Source organism: Emys orbicularis, chromosome 10, assembly GCF_028017835.1.
Source record: "Emys orbicularis isolate rEmyOrb1 chromosome 10, rEmyOrb1.hap1, whole genome shotgun sequence".
Taxonomy (NCBI): Eukaryota; Metazoa; Chordata; order Testudines; family Emydidae; genus Emys; species Emys orbicularis.
In genome coordinates, this window is record NC_088692.1 from 20677954 (window position 1) to 20692818 (window position 14865).

General features: G+C 40.5%; 1 protein-coding gene across 1 annotated transcript in view; it reads left to right on the top strand.

Moving 5' to 3' along the window:
• The window catches only part of SNX29 (sorting nexin 29), a 509283-nt gene that overhangs the window by 193218 nt on the left and 301200 nt on the right, over window positions 1-14865 (top strand). Inside the window, exon 15 of the mRNA XM_065411740.1 lies at window positions 10442-10548. Coding sequence (XP_065267812.1) covers window positions 10442-10548 — 107 coding nt within the window. The remainder of the gene's footprint in view (window positions 1-10441; window positions 10549-14865) is intronic.

The following is a 14865-nucleotide window of genomic DNA, read 5'->3' on the forward strand; positions in this document are numbered from 1 at the left end:
CCCCCGCCGCCATGAATTCTCTGGGATGAGTGCTTTCTCCCTCCCCCCACCGCGTGGCTGGTATCAGGGAAGATCCCTGCAGGAACCAAACTAACACCCCCCCCCCGCCATGAATTCTCTGGGATGAGTGCTTTCTCCCTCCCCCCACCGCGTGGCTGGTATCAGGGAAGATCCCTGCAGGAACCAAACTAAACCCCCCCCCCCGCCATGAATTCTCTGGGATGAGTGCTTTCTCCCTCCCCCCACCGCGTGGCTGGTATCAGGGAAGATCCCTGCAGGAACCAAACTAACACCCCCCCCCCCCCCAACCCGCCATGAATTCTCTGGGATGAGTGCTTTCTCCCTCCCCCCACCAAGTGGCTGGTATCATGGAAGATCCCTGCTAGCAAAACACGAAAAGCTCTGGGCCAATCCTCCCCCCCCCCCTTGCACTTGGCTAAATGCAGGGAAGGATTTCTTTTCAGCCACAGGCAAACAGCCCAGTAGGAACGGCCACCTCTGTCCCCTTAATTAAATTCCCTTATTTCAACCAGGTTACCCTAAGCGATATCACTCTCCTGAGGATTACACAGCAAGATAAAGAATGGATGTTGCTTGAATGCCAGCAAACACCGGGACCATACGCTGCCAGGCTCTGTCAGGCAATGATACCAGATTACTTGCTACTAGCATGGCGTGGTCAAGTGTCCTACCATGGAGCACTGCCCAGAAGCAAGGCTTTTGGAGTACCTCCAGGAGAGCTTCATGGAGATGTCCCTGGAGGATTTCCGCTCCATCCCCAGACATGTTAACAGACTTTTCCAGTAGCTGTACTGGCTGCGAATGCATCCCAAGTGCTCAGGGCAAATTAATCATTAAAAATGCTTGCTTTTAAACCATGTTTTATATTTTAAAAGGTAAACTCACCTGAGGTCCCTTCCATGGGGTCATGGTCTTGGGTACTGGCTTCGGAGGCTTGGGAGGGTACTTCAGTCAGGGTGAGAAACAGATCCTGGCTGTTGGGGAGAACGGAGAGCTTGGTGCTCTCTGCCAGCTCGTCCTCCTCCTCCTCCTCTTCCCCTTCCACGGAATCATCAGGTGTACCTGATGAGATTATCCCCATCTCGGAATCCACAGTCAGAGGTGGGGTAGTGGTGGCGGCCCCCCCTAGAAATGCATTTAGCTCGGCGTAGAAGCGGCATGTCCGCGGCTCTGACCCGGAGCGACCGTTTGCCTCCTTTGCTTTTTGATAGGCTTGTCTGAGCTCCTTGACTTTCACGCGGCACTGATCTGAGTCCCTATTGTGGCCTCTCTCCATCATGCCCTTGGAAATTTTTTCAAAAGTTTTGGCATTTCGTCTTTTCGAACGCAGTTCTGCTAGCACTGAATCCTCTCCCCATATAGAGATCAAATCCAGTAACTCCTGTACGGTCCATGCTGGTGCTCTTTTTCGATTATCAGCCTGCATGGTTACCTGTGCTGATGAGCTCTCTGTGGTCACCTGTGCTCTCCACGCTGTGCAAACAGGAAATGAAATTCAAATGTTCCCGGGGCTTTTCCTGTCCACCTGGCCAGTGCATGCGAGTTCAGATTGCTGTCCAGAGCGGTCACAATGGTGCACTGTGGGATAGCTCCTGGAGGCCAATAACATCGAATTGCGGCCACACTAACCTTAATTCGGATTAACAATACCGATTTTGACGCTACTCCTCTCGTCGAGGAGGAGTACAGAAATCGAATTAAAGGGCTCTTTAATTCGAATTAAATGGCTTCGTTGTGTGGACGGGTCAAGCGTTAATTCGAATTAAGGCAGCTAAATCCGAATTAAAGTCGTAGTGTAGACCAGGCCATAGTTAACAAATCCACCATCCTTCCAGTCACTCAGTATCACAACTTCGGGGTTATGCCCAACTCTCCACATACCTATCCTTGCCAAATCTTGTAGCTGCTTCTCTGCCATTTCTAAAATCTGCTCCTTTATCTCCAATCCTACTGCTAAACTTATGTTTCTTTTTTGCCTAGGTAAGAGCCTTACCTCATAAACTCTCTTAAGTCAAGGAAACTAATTTGGCTCAGACTAATTTTAAGAGTGTCCTGGATCGAACTTACTTTATTTCTAAAGTATTAAAGTTACACCATAATGTGACAATTTTATTCCATTGAATATTCTCTTTTGAAGTAAGTTACTACCTTAACTTTTCCATTTTGATCCAATTTACTGTGGTATAAAACTTTATTAAAGCACTTACTGGCAGCATAGTTAACCTTGAGAGGAGCATTCAACTGTTACGTATTATCTGTCTGGACTCATATACAAACATAGCCACAGTGCATATCAAACATCATTGACCATCTCAGTAATGTGGTTCTATTCTGAAAAGTGTTCCTTATGTACAATTTGGGACATAGCTTTTTGTTGCCCGTGTAACTAAAAAATGTCACTTTCACATGTCAGAAGCTAGGTGAGAAACTGTCTTTTGAGCAAAGTTTTGGGGGAAAATAGCCATGATGTTACAAATGTGTGTTATAAAGACTGAGGATCTAATTTATTTTGCAGAATTTTTACTGCTGAAGATGATGCATGAAAATGAAGGAACATAGCTTGATTTTCAGACACCAAATTAAGTTTGCAGGAATAAAAAAAACCCTTCTAGCTCATTACTTGCAAACTAAGAAAATTTGATAAAGAATTATTAACACACAAAATATGCCCCCCCGCACCCCCACAATAGATCTTTTTAATTGGTTTTGCAGTATGACCAAAAATTGACAGTTCTCTGAATTTTGTTATAAGCCAGAAGTAATTTTCACTGTCAAGCTGCTTTTCATTTAGCAAAACTTCTGTTTCTAAGAAGTTGCAAGCCAAGTGAGCAAGTGAAAATGCGATTGTGACGGGTATGATGACAGTTCGGATTTTATAATAATGCATTCATTCTAAGATGTATTTATGAATCTCTCATATATTTAGATAATTTGCAAGCCATTTAAGAGAGGAAACTTAACATAGAAAAACTTAACGAAGTAGAAGGAACTGGTCCAACCAGAGAAGTGTATTCAACGTTGTGGTCGTTGTCCAGTAAATAAATCTGCACCCTTTTGAAAGGTTATCCAAACAACTCTCAAAGCTAATTCTCCATTCCTGGCGCTCACTCTCGCTGTCCAGGCTTGCATCTCTCTCCATCTCTTGCTCTTTCTGTCATCCTTCCTCATGGATGTCCTGCTGCCTCTTTAAACAATGCATGGCAAAAACAGGATCATCCACCAGTATGGTGAAATACTAGAGCTTTGCTGAACTGAAGTGAGCCATCTAAAAGGTGAAAGTCAAATTTAAATTGCACTTAATACTTTCGGCAGAATTTCACAAAACTTGGGAATTGAATAAATTGAAACCGAGTACCTGGAATTGTATAAAAATGTCCAGTTCTGCGATGAAAATGACACAAAGTGGGAAAAATCAGCATTTCATCCTGCATGGTAGCAACAGCAAAGCACATTAGCTGTCCTGTAACTGGGGATAAAATATTGTATTCTGAGTTTACTACTTGTATGTAATTCACAACTCTTGCCACAGAAGTCCTGGTAGTGGCAGTACAAGCTTCCCCATAGACAGGGCCGGCTCTAGGTTTTTTGCTGCCCCAAGCAAAAAAATGTTTGGCTGCCCCCCACCCCAGCCCTGAGCCCCCCCCACCCATACCTCCTGCTGCCCAGCTCTGAGCTCCCCCCCCACCCGTACCCCCCTGCTGCCCCAGCCCTGAGCTCCCCCCCCACCCGTACCTCCCTGCTGCCCCAGCCCTGGGCTCTCCCCCCCCCACACCTGCACCCCATGCTGCCCCAGCTCTGGGCTCCTCCCTTTCCCCCCATCTGTGCCTCCCCCACCCACACACACCCTGCTGCCCCAGCCCTGGGCTCTCCCCCCTCCACCCACACCCTCTGCCACCCCAGCCCTGGGCTCTCCCCCGCCAACTGCACCCTCCTTCCACCCCAGCCCTGGGTGACTGGTAACTCACTCCCAGGGTGGGTCATTCAGCAGGAATTTTGGATGTGCACAGAACACAGACAGGTTTGGTTCCCATATGGTTACAGAACTCTAGTAAAGTGGAACAATTTTCAGCTTGTGTGACTGGAGGATATCTGGATGCATATTATAAAACTGTCCTCCATAAATGAGGAAAAGTTGAGGTGCCTTTATTATTTTTTTGTTCCACTCTTTGTTTCTATGGGGAAATTTGCCAATGCAATATCACTGACTTCCTTTTAAACAAATAAAACTAAAAATAAAAAAAATGGCAATGGCTGTTGAAAATAGTAATTCTAGTCCTAATAACCACTGGGAAGCATTTCTTGCTCAATTTTATCCTACTTTTTCTACAGCAAGTTACAGTGGATCAGTATATTTGATTTGGGAGAAATGAAGTAACAGCTGCCCAAATTGAGCTTGAGCACCCCTGAATTTTGAGGGTGTTCAAATCTGGAAGGCAGGTGCTAGATTCCCTTTCTGAATATTAGCTAAATCTGGAAAGGAAAAGTCAATTTCTGCTTCCATGGCTCAGAAGTGGAAATCCTCCTATGAGCCTGGTACTGTATCTAAAACTGCCCAAATCCTCTAGCAGAGCCTCCCCTCCCTTACTTTTCATTTTAAATTCTAGTGGGATCCACGTACCTCCCTTGCTAGGCTTCAGATAGAGAGGTGCACTGTCCATTTAGTCCACCCAATTCTTTCGTTGGGGGGCTGCAAGGTGAGGTCACAGCAGTATCCCTAATCCAGGCTGGGGATGTCTTCTGAAGGGGATCTCTGGGGCAAAGCCTTCTACTCCTTGGGCACACTTGTTCCCCATTCACAGGACCACCACTTCTAGCAGTGAGCTCTCCATTCACAGCAAGCTGCAGCATGAGGTTTCAGCTACATACTTCCTCCCCCTCCCTTTCCTGTTGATAGCGGCCAAGGGAATGCTGGGAAATGTAGTTCTTTCCCTGCTCCAGGGCTGGCTCTATAGGCAGGGAGCTAACCAAGGAACTACAGCTCCCATGGCCCCCTGTTGGTTCTCAGCTCCCATGTTGGATCCCTGCCGGCTGCTGCCCCTGCAAATGGGCTGTCCCAAGCACCTGCTTGCTTTGCTGGTGCCTAGAGCCGCCCCTGCCCATAGAATCCTGCCAATATTCATCATTAGGGCCCTACCAAATTCATGGTCCATTTTGGTCAATTTCACAGCCATAGGATTTTAAAAATCGTAAATTTTATGATTTCAGCTATTTAAATCTGAAATTTCATGGTGTTGTAATTGTAGGGGTCCTGACCCAAAAAGAGTTGTGCGGGGTTGTGCTACTGCTACCCTTACTTCTGCACTGCTGCTGACAGCGGCGCTGTCTTCAGAGCTGGGCAGCTGGAGAGTGGCAGGGATCACATGGTATGGTATTGCCACTCTTACTTCTGGGCTGCTGCCTGCAGAGGTGGGCCCTCAATCAGCAGTTGCCACTCTCTGGCCACCCAGCTCTGCAGGCAGCAGTGCAGAAGTAAGGATGACCTGGTATGGTATTGCCACCTTTACTTCTGCGCTGCTGCTGGTGGGATGCTGCCGTCAGAGCTGGGTGCCTGGCCAACAGCTGCCGATATCCAGCGACCCAGCTCTGAAGGCAGCGTAGAAGTGGCAATATTGCATCCCCCCTAAAATAATCTTGTGACCCCCCTGCAATTCCTTTTTGGGTCAGGACCCCCAATTTGAGAAACACTGGTCTATCCTGTGAAATCTGTATAGTATTGGGTAAAAGCACACACAAGACCAGATTTCCCAGTGGGAGACCAGATTTCACGGTCCGTGACGCATTTTTCCTGAATTTGGTAAGGCCCTATTAATCAGTTTTGACCTAGAAGGTTCATAGCTGAGGGGCAAATGGAAGTTCGCTCTCCATACTCATTCATTTCACATGGGCCACTAGACTGCTTTTGATCATTGCCAGTTTGACTTGGAATTAAATAAGAGCCCTACAAATGAAAGGCTCTGTAATGCACTGGCAATCCCTTGAGCTGTACAGTACCCTGACAAAGTGTATTCTGCTGTAATTTATGCTCAGCCTTTTTGTTTCCCTGAGTTTGATGTCTCAGATCATAAAGACATGCATTGAAACTCTTTCAAAGAATTGACTATAGGAAAAGAAAATAATCCAAGCTTAATAAAAGCAATTCAGAATGTAAAATTACAGTATATCTTGCTATATCTACTCTATCATTGTCAAATAGGAATTAAGCCTCATCTTAAAAAAACGTAACGTAGTCATATGCAGGCTTGATAGAATTCAATGTTTATTTTTTAGAATTTTGACAGACAACATTGATGTTTATTTTAAAGCATTTTTTCTATGTCTATCTATGTACATCTCCACACTTTGCAAAATTGTGGATTTTAAGTATTTTGAGGGTGGGGAATTTATATTGACATATGTTTTTACAGTTGTGGGAATCAGACAATAGGGATCAGACAGTAGGGATTTCAGGCAATACTTAATTAATCTTCTTCTTTGTATGACTGATGTACTTGTAGAACAACAACTATAATTTTACATTTACGTGGTTAAGACAGGTAATTGCATCAGGAGTAGCAGAGTTTATCGCTGTGATGCCTCCTTCATATTTGTGAATTGGGCATTGAGTTGTTCTAGTTTCTATGGTCTGTTTTGGTTGACCACAGTCGCACACTGGAGAGCTTTTAATATTCCATTTGTGCATCAAGTATCCACACCTGCCATGGTTTGTGTGGATGTGGTGTAGGGTTGCCCATAAACTTTGTGGCAGATTGAAGCTAGAGATCTTCTGCTTTGGGTCTTTGTTTGTGACTTCTTGTAAACTCCATTTGACTTTCATTATTTAATGACAGTAGACATTGACATTCAAAATGTTAAAGCTTTATAACCATTAAAATACAGATTTCCAATGTTACATGTCAAAATATACAAAATGAATATCCTAAATCAAACTCTAAATTCCCAAGCAGCATTATTCTTACTTTACCTTTCTGTAAATTTCAATTATCAATGAAAATATTTTTTCATTGGTTTGTGTGTATATGGTGAAATTGGTGATTACTGACAGTTATCAATAAATATCTGATCCTTCCGAGCCTAAGCAGATGCTATTTAGTTCTCTAGAGTGTTAGGTTTTGTCTAAATAGTTAATCCATAAAACTTACATTTCTGCTGTACTGCTCATATGAATAAAAACAGCTCTTGCCTGTCTTTCAAACTAATTTAGGCAAATTTCGAAAAATAATGGTAAATTAGATGGGTCTGAAGACAATAGGACCATAAAAGCAAACCTCAAAAATACTCTAAACGTAAATTACCTAATTAAAAAAAAATAGTTTAAAAATACACTTTTAAAAAGTAGTCTTTCTGTACCTTAAAAATAATGATTTCCAGTTTTAGCCTAATATGTTTGCAAATTTGACTTTTGATTTAAGATCAGATTGTGTTCTGCCAATTTTTTTTCCTTTACCCTTTTTTTGTATTTGAACAATATCTTCCTGTTGTGTAGTTATAAATGTAGGATAAAAATTGCCTCTAACTGAGAACAGATGTCTATATAAATCATAATGTTATCAGCTTTGGTGGTGTTAGTGGTGGCAATTATGCATCATTTCACAGCAGATTATTGGCTGCTGATCACATTTTCAAGTACCACAGGTATATTAGTAGCATACAGTTGACAAATTACCATTTAAGAACTGTATTTTATTACATATATAATAATTATCTTCTGCCAACCATGCAAATTCAATCTGAGTTCTGAATATCAAGCTATGATCTTTCTTCCTTTTTCGTCACCATCACTAATGACAATTTCAAAATCTAGAGCTCTGCTAATAACTGATTTTTTCATTTGCTGGCAGTTCTGAAAAATAGAAAAATAATTTCAGTTCAGGTTGTCCCCTAAATGCTGCAGCAACTTGTGTAAGAAAAATTCTGAACATTAGCTATTCTTGTAACACGTAAATAATAGTATTTTAATCATACCCAAGTGATTCAGAATATGGACCCCAAATAGTTAATTAAATCTTAACTTTTACTGTCAAGTTATTTCCGAACGTTCTGTAACACTGTTTTTCTGAATTCAATGATAGTTTCATTGACACATGCTTTTTTATTAAATGTTTGGTCACTTGATTCAGAATTAATGCACTGAAAAAGCTGTAATTGACTTATTTTCCTCTCCTATCTGATCACTCTCAAATGTTGTTCTGTATTGTTTATGTAGCCCAGTGGGCTAGCTTGCCTTTATTTTATTTACTGCTTTGCATTATATTCAGCAGTAATGCAAGAAACCTACAGGCCTGTATGCTGTAAGACATTAGCTTCAGCAAGTTAACATAAGGCTTGAGACCTCTGCACTTTGAATGGATAAACTTTGCACAAATAAACAGCCCAACAGAAAACCCCAAGTATTTGGGGAGCTGAAAATAGAGTTTAAGGGGTAGTTCTGACTACAGGTACATGAGTCAACCACAGAAGTGTCCTGGCAACGAACTGACGTACATAACAGGTATATGAGTTACATCTAAGGCTAGCCTGCTTGCTTGGCTATGTATCTTTTCTTATAAGTTTTTTATTTTCTTATGGGTTTCATTATTTGTTTTATTATAATAGGTTTATAGATTTATATTAGAGTATATTTTGGCTGTAACACAAGGGACCTGCAGGTCACATCCTGTATGCTGAGCAAAGGCAAAGTTAGTATACGTATGTTTGGGACCTTTCACCTAGATGGATGGTGATGAGCTAAAGCGTAAGGTCCATATATGGCTGCGACCTTTAACATATAGGATGCGTTAAAGCAGGTTGGCATAGGGGCTTCCCTAAGTTCATACCCTTTTAAACTTAACAGGTACACCACAACTTGGAACTTGGAGAGAATCGAAATAACCAGTTAGGACAGAAATAACAAATGGGATACCTAACCATGAAAGGGCCGTGGTAACGAATGGATGTATATGATAATAAGTTGAGATCACTGATATACTAACCTATAGGAAAAAAACACTCCAACATTAGTAAGGTGATGAAATACAAATAAGGAAAAGGGGGAAAATCCCCTACTGAATATGCACCAAACATAGTGGTGTCAGTGTAATGTATTATAAAAGTGGTATCCCAGCCTAGGGGCAGTAGGAGAGAGATATGTAGTCCTTGGGAGGTGCCAGAATGATGGCCACTGGTGATGATGGGGAAGGTAAGGGTGAGGAGGAAGATGATGGCTAAGATTTCAGATGGTGAGAGTATATGGATGTGCAGATGTACATTCTGTAGTATCTCTATCTACCTTACCGAGTTGGGGTGTTTGCGACTGTGCTAAATGTATTAATAAACTATATTTGTAAATATAAAAGAGTTCCTATACCGTGAGTGTTGAAACTGTTCACGTCGGGGTTCCCAGCTATATAATAATTTGAATAATACCGGGCCTGATCTTGGGGCAAGAACCTTTCAACCCTCAAAGTGATAACTGGGGATTCTTAAGTAATCAATATAATTAATATGTAATCTAAAGTTTGGGCAACATTGGACTCTCTTTTCATGGCGCCATCATAGTTTATTCAGAAAATTTTGATTGACTTGTAGGGAAATGGAATTGTATTCTGAGATTTGTTGAACGTAATTTAGTCAAGGTTATGGAGTTTTGGTGTACTTTTTCTCACTGAACAACAGTTTATTGGTTTTTTAAAATTACAGTAGTTATATCTCGATTAAGGAAATGTAATCAACTATCTTTGAAACTATGCAAATTTCAAGTTAGGGAGTAGTTATATATTTTTGGGTCAGGCTTTTAAATAATTTAATAATAAAATTGTGTATCTAATTTTAGAACACAGTTATTGTGAATGTGCACACAAAATTATTAACGTCTTAATAATGGTTATTACTTATTTGATACTTACTAAATATTCTTGAGGTCTGTCCCCATCAATACGTTGTGTAAAGGTATTGAAGGTCAGCTTCCCCTTTAGTGAAGAATAAATAATCTAATCATAGTAGGTGAATCACAGAACAAATGGGAATTGTAAGTCTGTAAATCATACAGATAATATAAAAAAATTAAATTTAAATGTGTTATAGAAAAGAAATGTTAAGAGTTAAATTTTCAGATAGCTTAAGTGTAAAATTATATTGATGCATGCATGAATTAGGGAAACATGCACACAAATAGCTAATCAGTTTCTTTTTTTATGTTTGCTGTTATGTTATGGGAAGTTACTTAAACATTATAAGAAAGCACCCTTGGCATTGAAATTACTTTTTTCAGTATTTAGTTTATTTAGTGATATTACTCACATACAATTTGCACCATATTAGGATACTGTACTTATTATCAACATTTTTAAAAAGCTGTTCATTTTCGAAAGATTGTTTAAGAGATTTAAGAGCTTCTACATTTATTTCCTTTGTAGACTACTCTTGTATTTTTTTTTTGTTTTAGTTCTGCCAAACCTTTGGAATATTGATGGGGAATTTACCATACCTGAGCAAAAGCAAGTAGAAAACAACGAGGAACTAGCAAACTCCTATGAAAGAAAACTGATTGAGGTAAGAATCTGTTAAACTTTAAAAGTTTTATTACGGAGCAAGTAGCTGAAAGCCCATGCTGTCAGACAGCTGTGGCAGTTGGGCCAAGTAATACACCATCTCATACAAACAATTAAGTGGTTGCGTTCACATTAGCTGTATAGTCAGGGTGGTGACTAGTTGAGTTATCTCTGATATCACAATGGTCTGAGACTCTTGGCATGGCATAGATACAGGCCTTGCTGTTGCACAACTGTAATTCACAAAGTCAAAATGGCTGAGAATGTAAACATTTGGATGGTAACAGACTGCAAATCCCAGTAATGATTCAACCTTGTGATAATCTGAACAAAATGAGTTCTCAACCACATAGCTGTTTCCATTTCTTCAGAATGACTCAACAGACATTCTAGGCTTTAGAGTGACACACAGGTTGACAATCCTGGAATTTTATTATGTAGATAATAGCAGTGACTTAACAGTTCAAGGAGAAAGACAATTTCCATTCTTAGCCTGAATTTTGGTGTCTCCCTTTAATTCTTTAAATAAACAGTCTGATATTTCTAATGCTTTGAACTGTTTATTTCAAAAGTTGTAGGTTGATTGAAGAAGCTATAATTTTTAGCCATGGAAATTTTGAGAAGTAACTTTTTTTTTCCTCTTGGGGAAAGTATTCTTAACATCCACACTTTAGTATCAAAATTGACTTACCCTTTACCAGTTTCAAATGTATCATATATACTTGTTCTCAGTTTAAAAAAATTGTGTACAATACTGGTTTTGTTTACTTTCCATGTTAAAAAGATATTTAATTACACTATTAATTTTGGAATCAGCTTGTAATACTTGGAATCGCTTGAGACACCGATAACTTATTTGAGGGTCATCTTGAGTAAAACATTGTTCACAATTGTTACAATTGCTGCCAGTGTTACTTCCTGAGTTTGTAACTGCCCTGAGCCACATGTTTCAGGCCTCATGTAAGTTACAACCTTCACTTCAAGACCTCATAAAATTACAAGCTTTGTTGCCTGTGCCAGCTGCACTTTTACCTTTCTTGAGACTTTATGGAACTTAAAAGTTCTAATAGCGTATCTCGTGAAACTTGTAACTTCCCGGAGGACTCTTAACACCTCCTAATTGATGTTCCAGAACTGTGGCATAGTCTGTTAGTGCTGCATTGGTGTAAATTGTTGAGTTCCATGGATGTGATGTTAATACTGAAATGACTGATGGAAGTTACAAGCCTCCCGCTCCCGGCCGCCCCAAGTGGTTGGGGGAACCCCAGAACGCCTGGTGGCTGCTGGCAGCAGGGGGAACCCCCCAGCTCAGAGCCACCAGCGGAGGGGGACCCTGGAGCTCCGAGCCCCCACGCAGCTGCCCAGGCTCCCCATTTTGTCACGGATATTTTTTAGTAAAAGACAGGGACAAGTCACAGGCTTCCCTGAATTTTTCATTATTGCCCATGACCTGTCCCTGACTTTTACTAAAAATATCCATGACAAAATCTTAGCTTTACTCATGAGCTCCACCTTTGAAGGCTATTAAGCTTATTAAAAAAAAAAAAGGGATTAGAGACATAATGTTTGTTATAAGGTTCAATAAAAATGAAATTCACAGACAAAAAAAAAGTTAAATGTTAAGATCAAACAGATACATCCCTTAAAAAATTAATTAACCATTGCAGTATACCCCTGCCTCTACCCAAACATTCCAAAGTCACCTTAAATCTGCATCTTTGACCATGCTTCATTTACCTGAGGGAGGCTACGTGTATTCCCATCTGCTCAAACCTCTTGGATAATCAAACTCTCATCTAGCTATAGGGAGAATATTGAGAAAAACAGTCCATTCTTTGGACAGCTGGATACTATCCTTCGAAAACATGTTTGGACAAGTACAAGTAATCCTTTTATGTTTGGTCACCACTTTCTGAAATGGTATGCCCTTTTTATGGGTTTATCTAGCCTTTTTCTGTTGCCAAACCTGTCTGAGGTGCATGTCTTAGGCTAGGTCTACACTACCCGCCTGAATCGGCGGGTTGAAATTGAGCTCTCGGGGATCGAATTATCGCGTCTCATCGGGACGCGACAATCGATCCCCGAATCGACGCTCTTACTCCACCAGCGGAGGTGGGAGTAAGCGCCGTCGACGGGGAGCCGCGGAGGTCGATTTTGCCGCCGTCCTCACAGCGGGGTAAGTCGGCTCTGATACATCGAATTCAGCGACGCTATTCGCGTATCTGAATTTGCGTATCTTAAATCGCCGCCCCCCCCCCCCCCCCCGTAGTGAAGACCTGCCCTTAGTAAAGAATCCAGGTAAAATGTCTTGATAAACATTAAAAAACCAACCTGGTTTCAGCTGCTATATTGTTCTCCCAGAGGTTCAGGATTTGCCGATGACACTACAAAGTTTCCGTACAGTGCTGCCAATAGTTGGTCTCTCAGAATTCCTCTGATTCTGAAGAATTGCAGACACGCCTGCTCCATTGTAAAGCCTAGCTGCAAACCATATCTAATGCAAGCAGCCTGACTTTCTGCCCAGTGTAGGATGTTGTGTTCATAGATTCACATGCCAAAAGTGGGGACATGACTCTATAATAATCCAGGTGCTGTTACTGACACTGCTTTTTCTCTCAACAAGTGCAGGGTACCAACTCTGCTGTCACTTTTTACATGGGCCCATTCTAGCTGTCAAGTTGAGGAGTAGGAAGGGGAACACTGCTGAATGCTGCTGTGGCAGTGCTATGGAGCAGGAGCTGGGGGAAAGAAAGGGTCTGTTGGCTTGACCAGATTAAGGTAATCCAGAGCTATAGGCACACTGCTTGCAGGACCCATGTGGCTGGTAGAACATTTCACATCAGGTCAGAGACCCCCTCATGAACTTGTCACCAGATGGTCAGGATCCTGCAGTCTCTAAAGAAATAGGAGATAAGCCTTGATTGCTGATGAAATATTAAAAACGGGTATAACAGAAGCTGAACTGAAATGTTCATGTAATAGAATGTAATATCCGAAGTTGTTCTTCATGGTTTTCCATTATGGAGAGTTTTGTTAGTGATATCTCATGAGTGCATATTATTACCATTTATTATATTAAAATTATCTGAATTTCTTATCATTTGTAATGGAGTTTTATTCAAACACACTTTATTATTCTTTATTGCTGTTTTATGAATGGATTGATTTAACAAAAGAAATGTATAAACATATAATGAAGATACAAAAAAGCAGTAGAAAGTTGATTTAATAAACTTCCATATTAAACATATTAGAAGCACTATTAGTGCTTTAAACATTATGAATATTTATTGAGACATGTTTTACTTTTGCATAAATTCTACACTAAAAAAATTCTATGGCGCTCTCTAGAAAGAGCCACATAAAGAACATCATTCTTGGTACCATGATTTCTTCTAATGCAAAAGTTTGAGATCAGTCCCAGAGCCCCTAATATTTTGAGTGGTTGACAGTGTGTTTGGGTAACATTGAGCAATGTTTGTCCCCTGACATGTGGCTCTCAGTTAGTCAATCTCGTATAATATGAGACCAGATTCAAATTTTACCTTGTCCTGTATAAAAAGGAAAATGGACTCTAGAGATATTTATAATGCAAGTCCATGAACAATTAAACAAGTTTAAATGCACAGTAAGACATGTTTTGCTTTGTGCTGTTAATGTCATTTTGTTGTACATAAGGAATAAACATGAGTGTTTTGATTTGCATTGGTTTTGAAGGATTTGTTTAAATAATTTCACCTGCTCCAGAAGTTTTTCCACCTTACATTTCCTACTGGGAAATGTAAACTCCTTATAGCCTGCATCACAATTCCCCTCAAAATAAATAGTCAGTGAACATTTGCTGTCCTAGCAGAGCTGGCATTGCTAAGGATTAGTTAACAAAACAAAAAACAGCTGTGACTGATGTTCAGGATGTGCAAACAAAAACAAGATCTGTGGCTGGGTTGATATCCATAAGGGACACTATTGTTTACAGTGTCTTTCTTTTTGTGGCTATAGACTAGTAATGAACATTTCCTGAAATGAAGAGATGAGCACTCATAATGGAAAATTGGAAAAAAAATATATCTGACACTCTAATTTTTCGGTGACTTTTCTTAAGTATGTCTAATTACAGAGAACAGAATTCAGCTTTCCTTGCAGTTTCAGGCTTGTACAATTTAGGGCCTTATTCATGATTGATTTTATTCATGGTTTAAACTTGCATTTCATCAAATTTAAATTATAACTTATGCTGAAAAATTTGCTCAAGATGCCCCTAATGTGTCTTACGAAGATGCTGCTAAAGACTCAATAATTAAAATTGGGCCTTCTATTT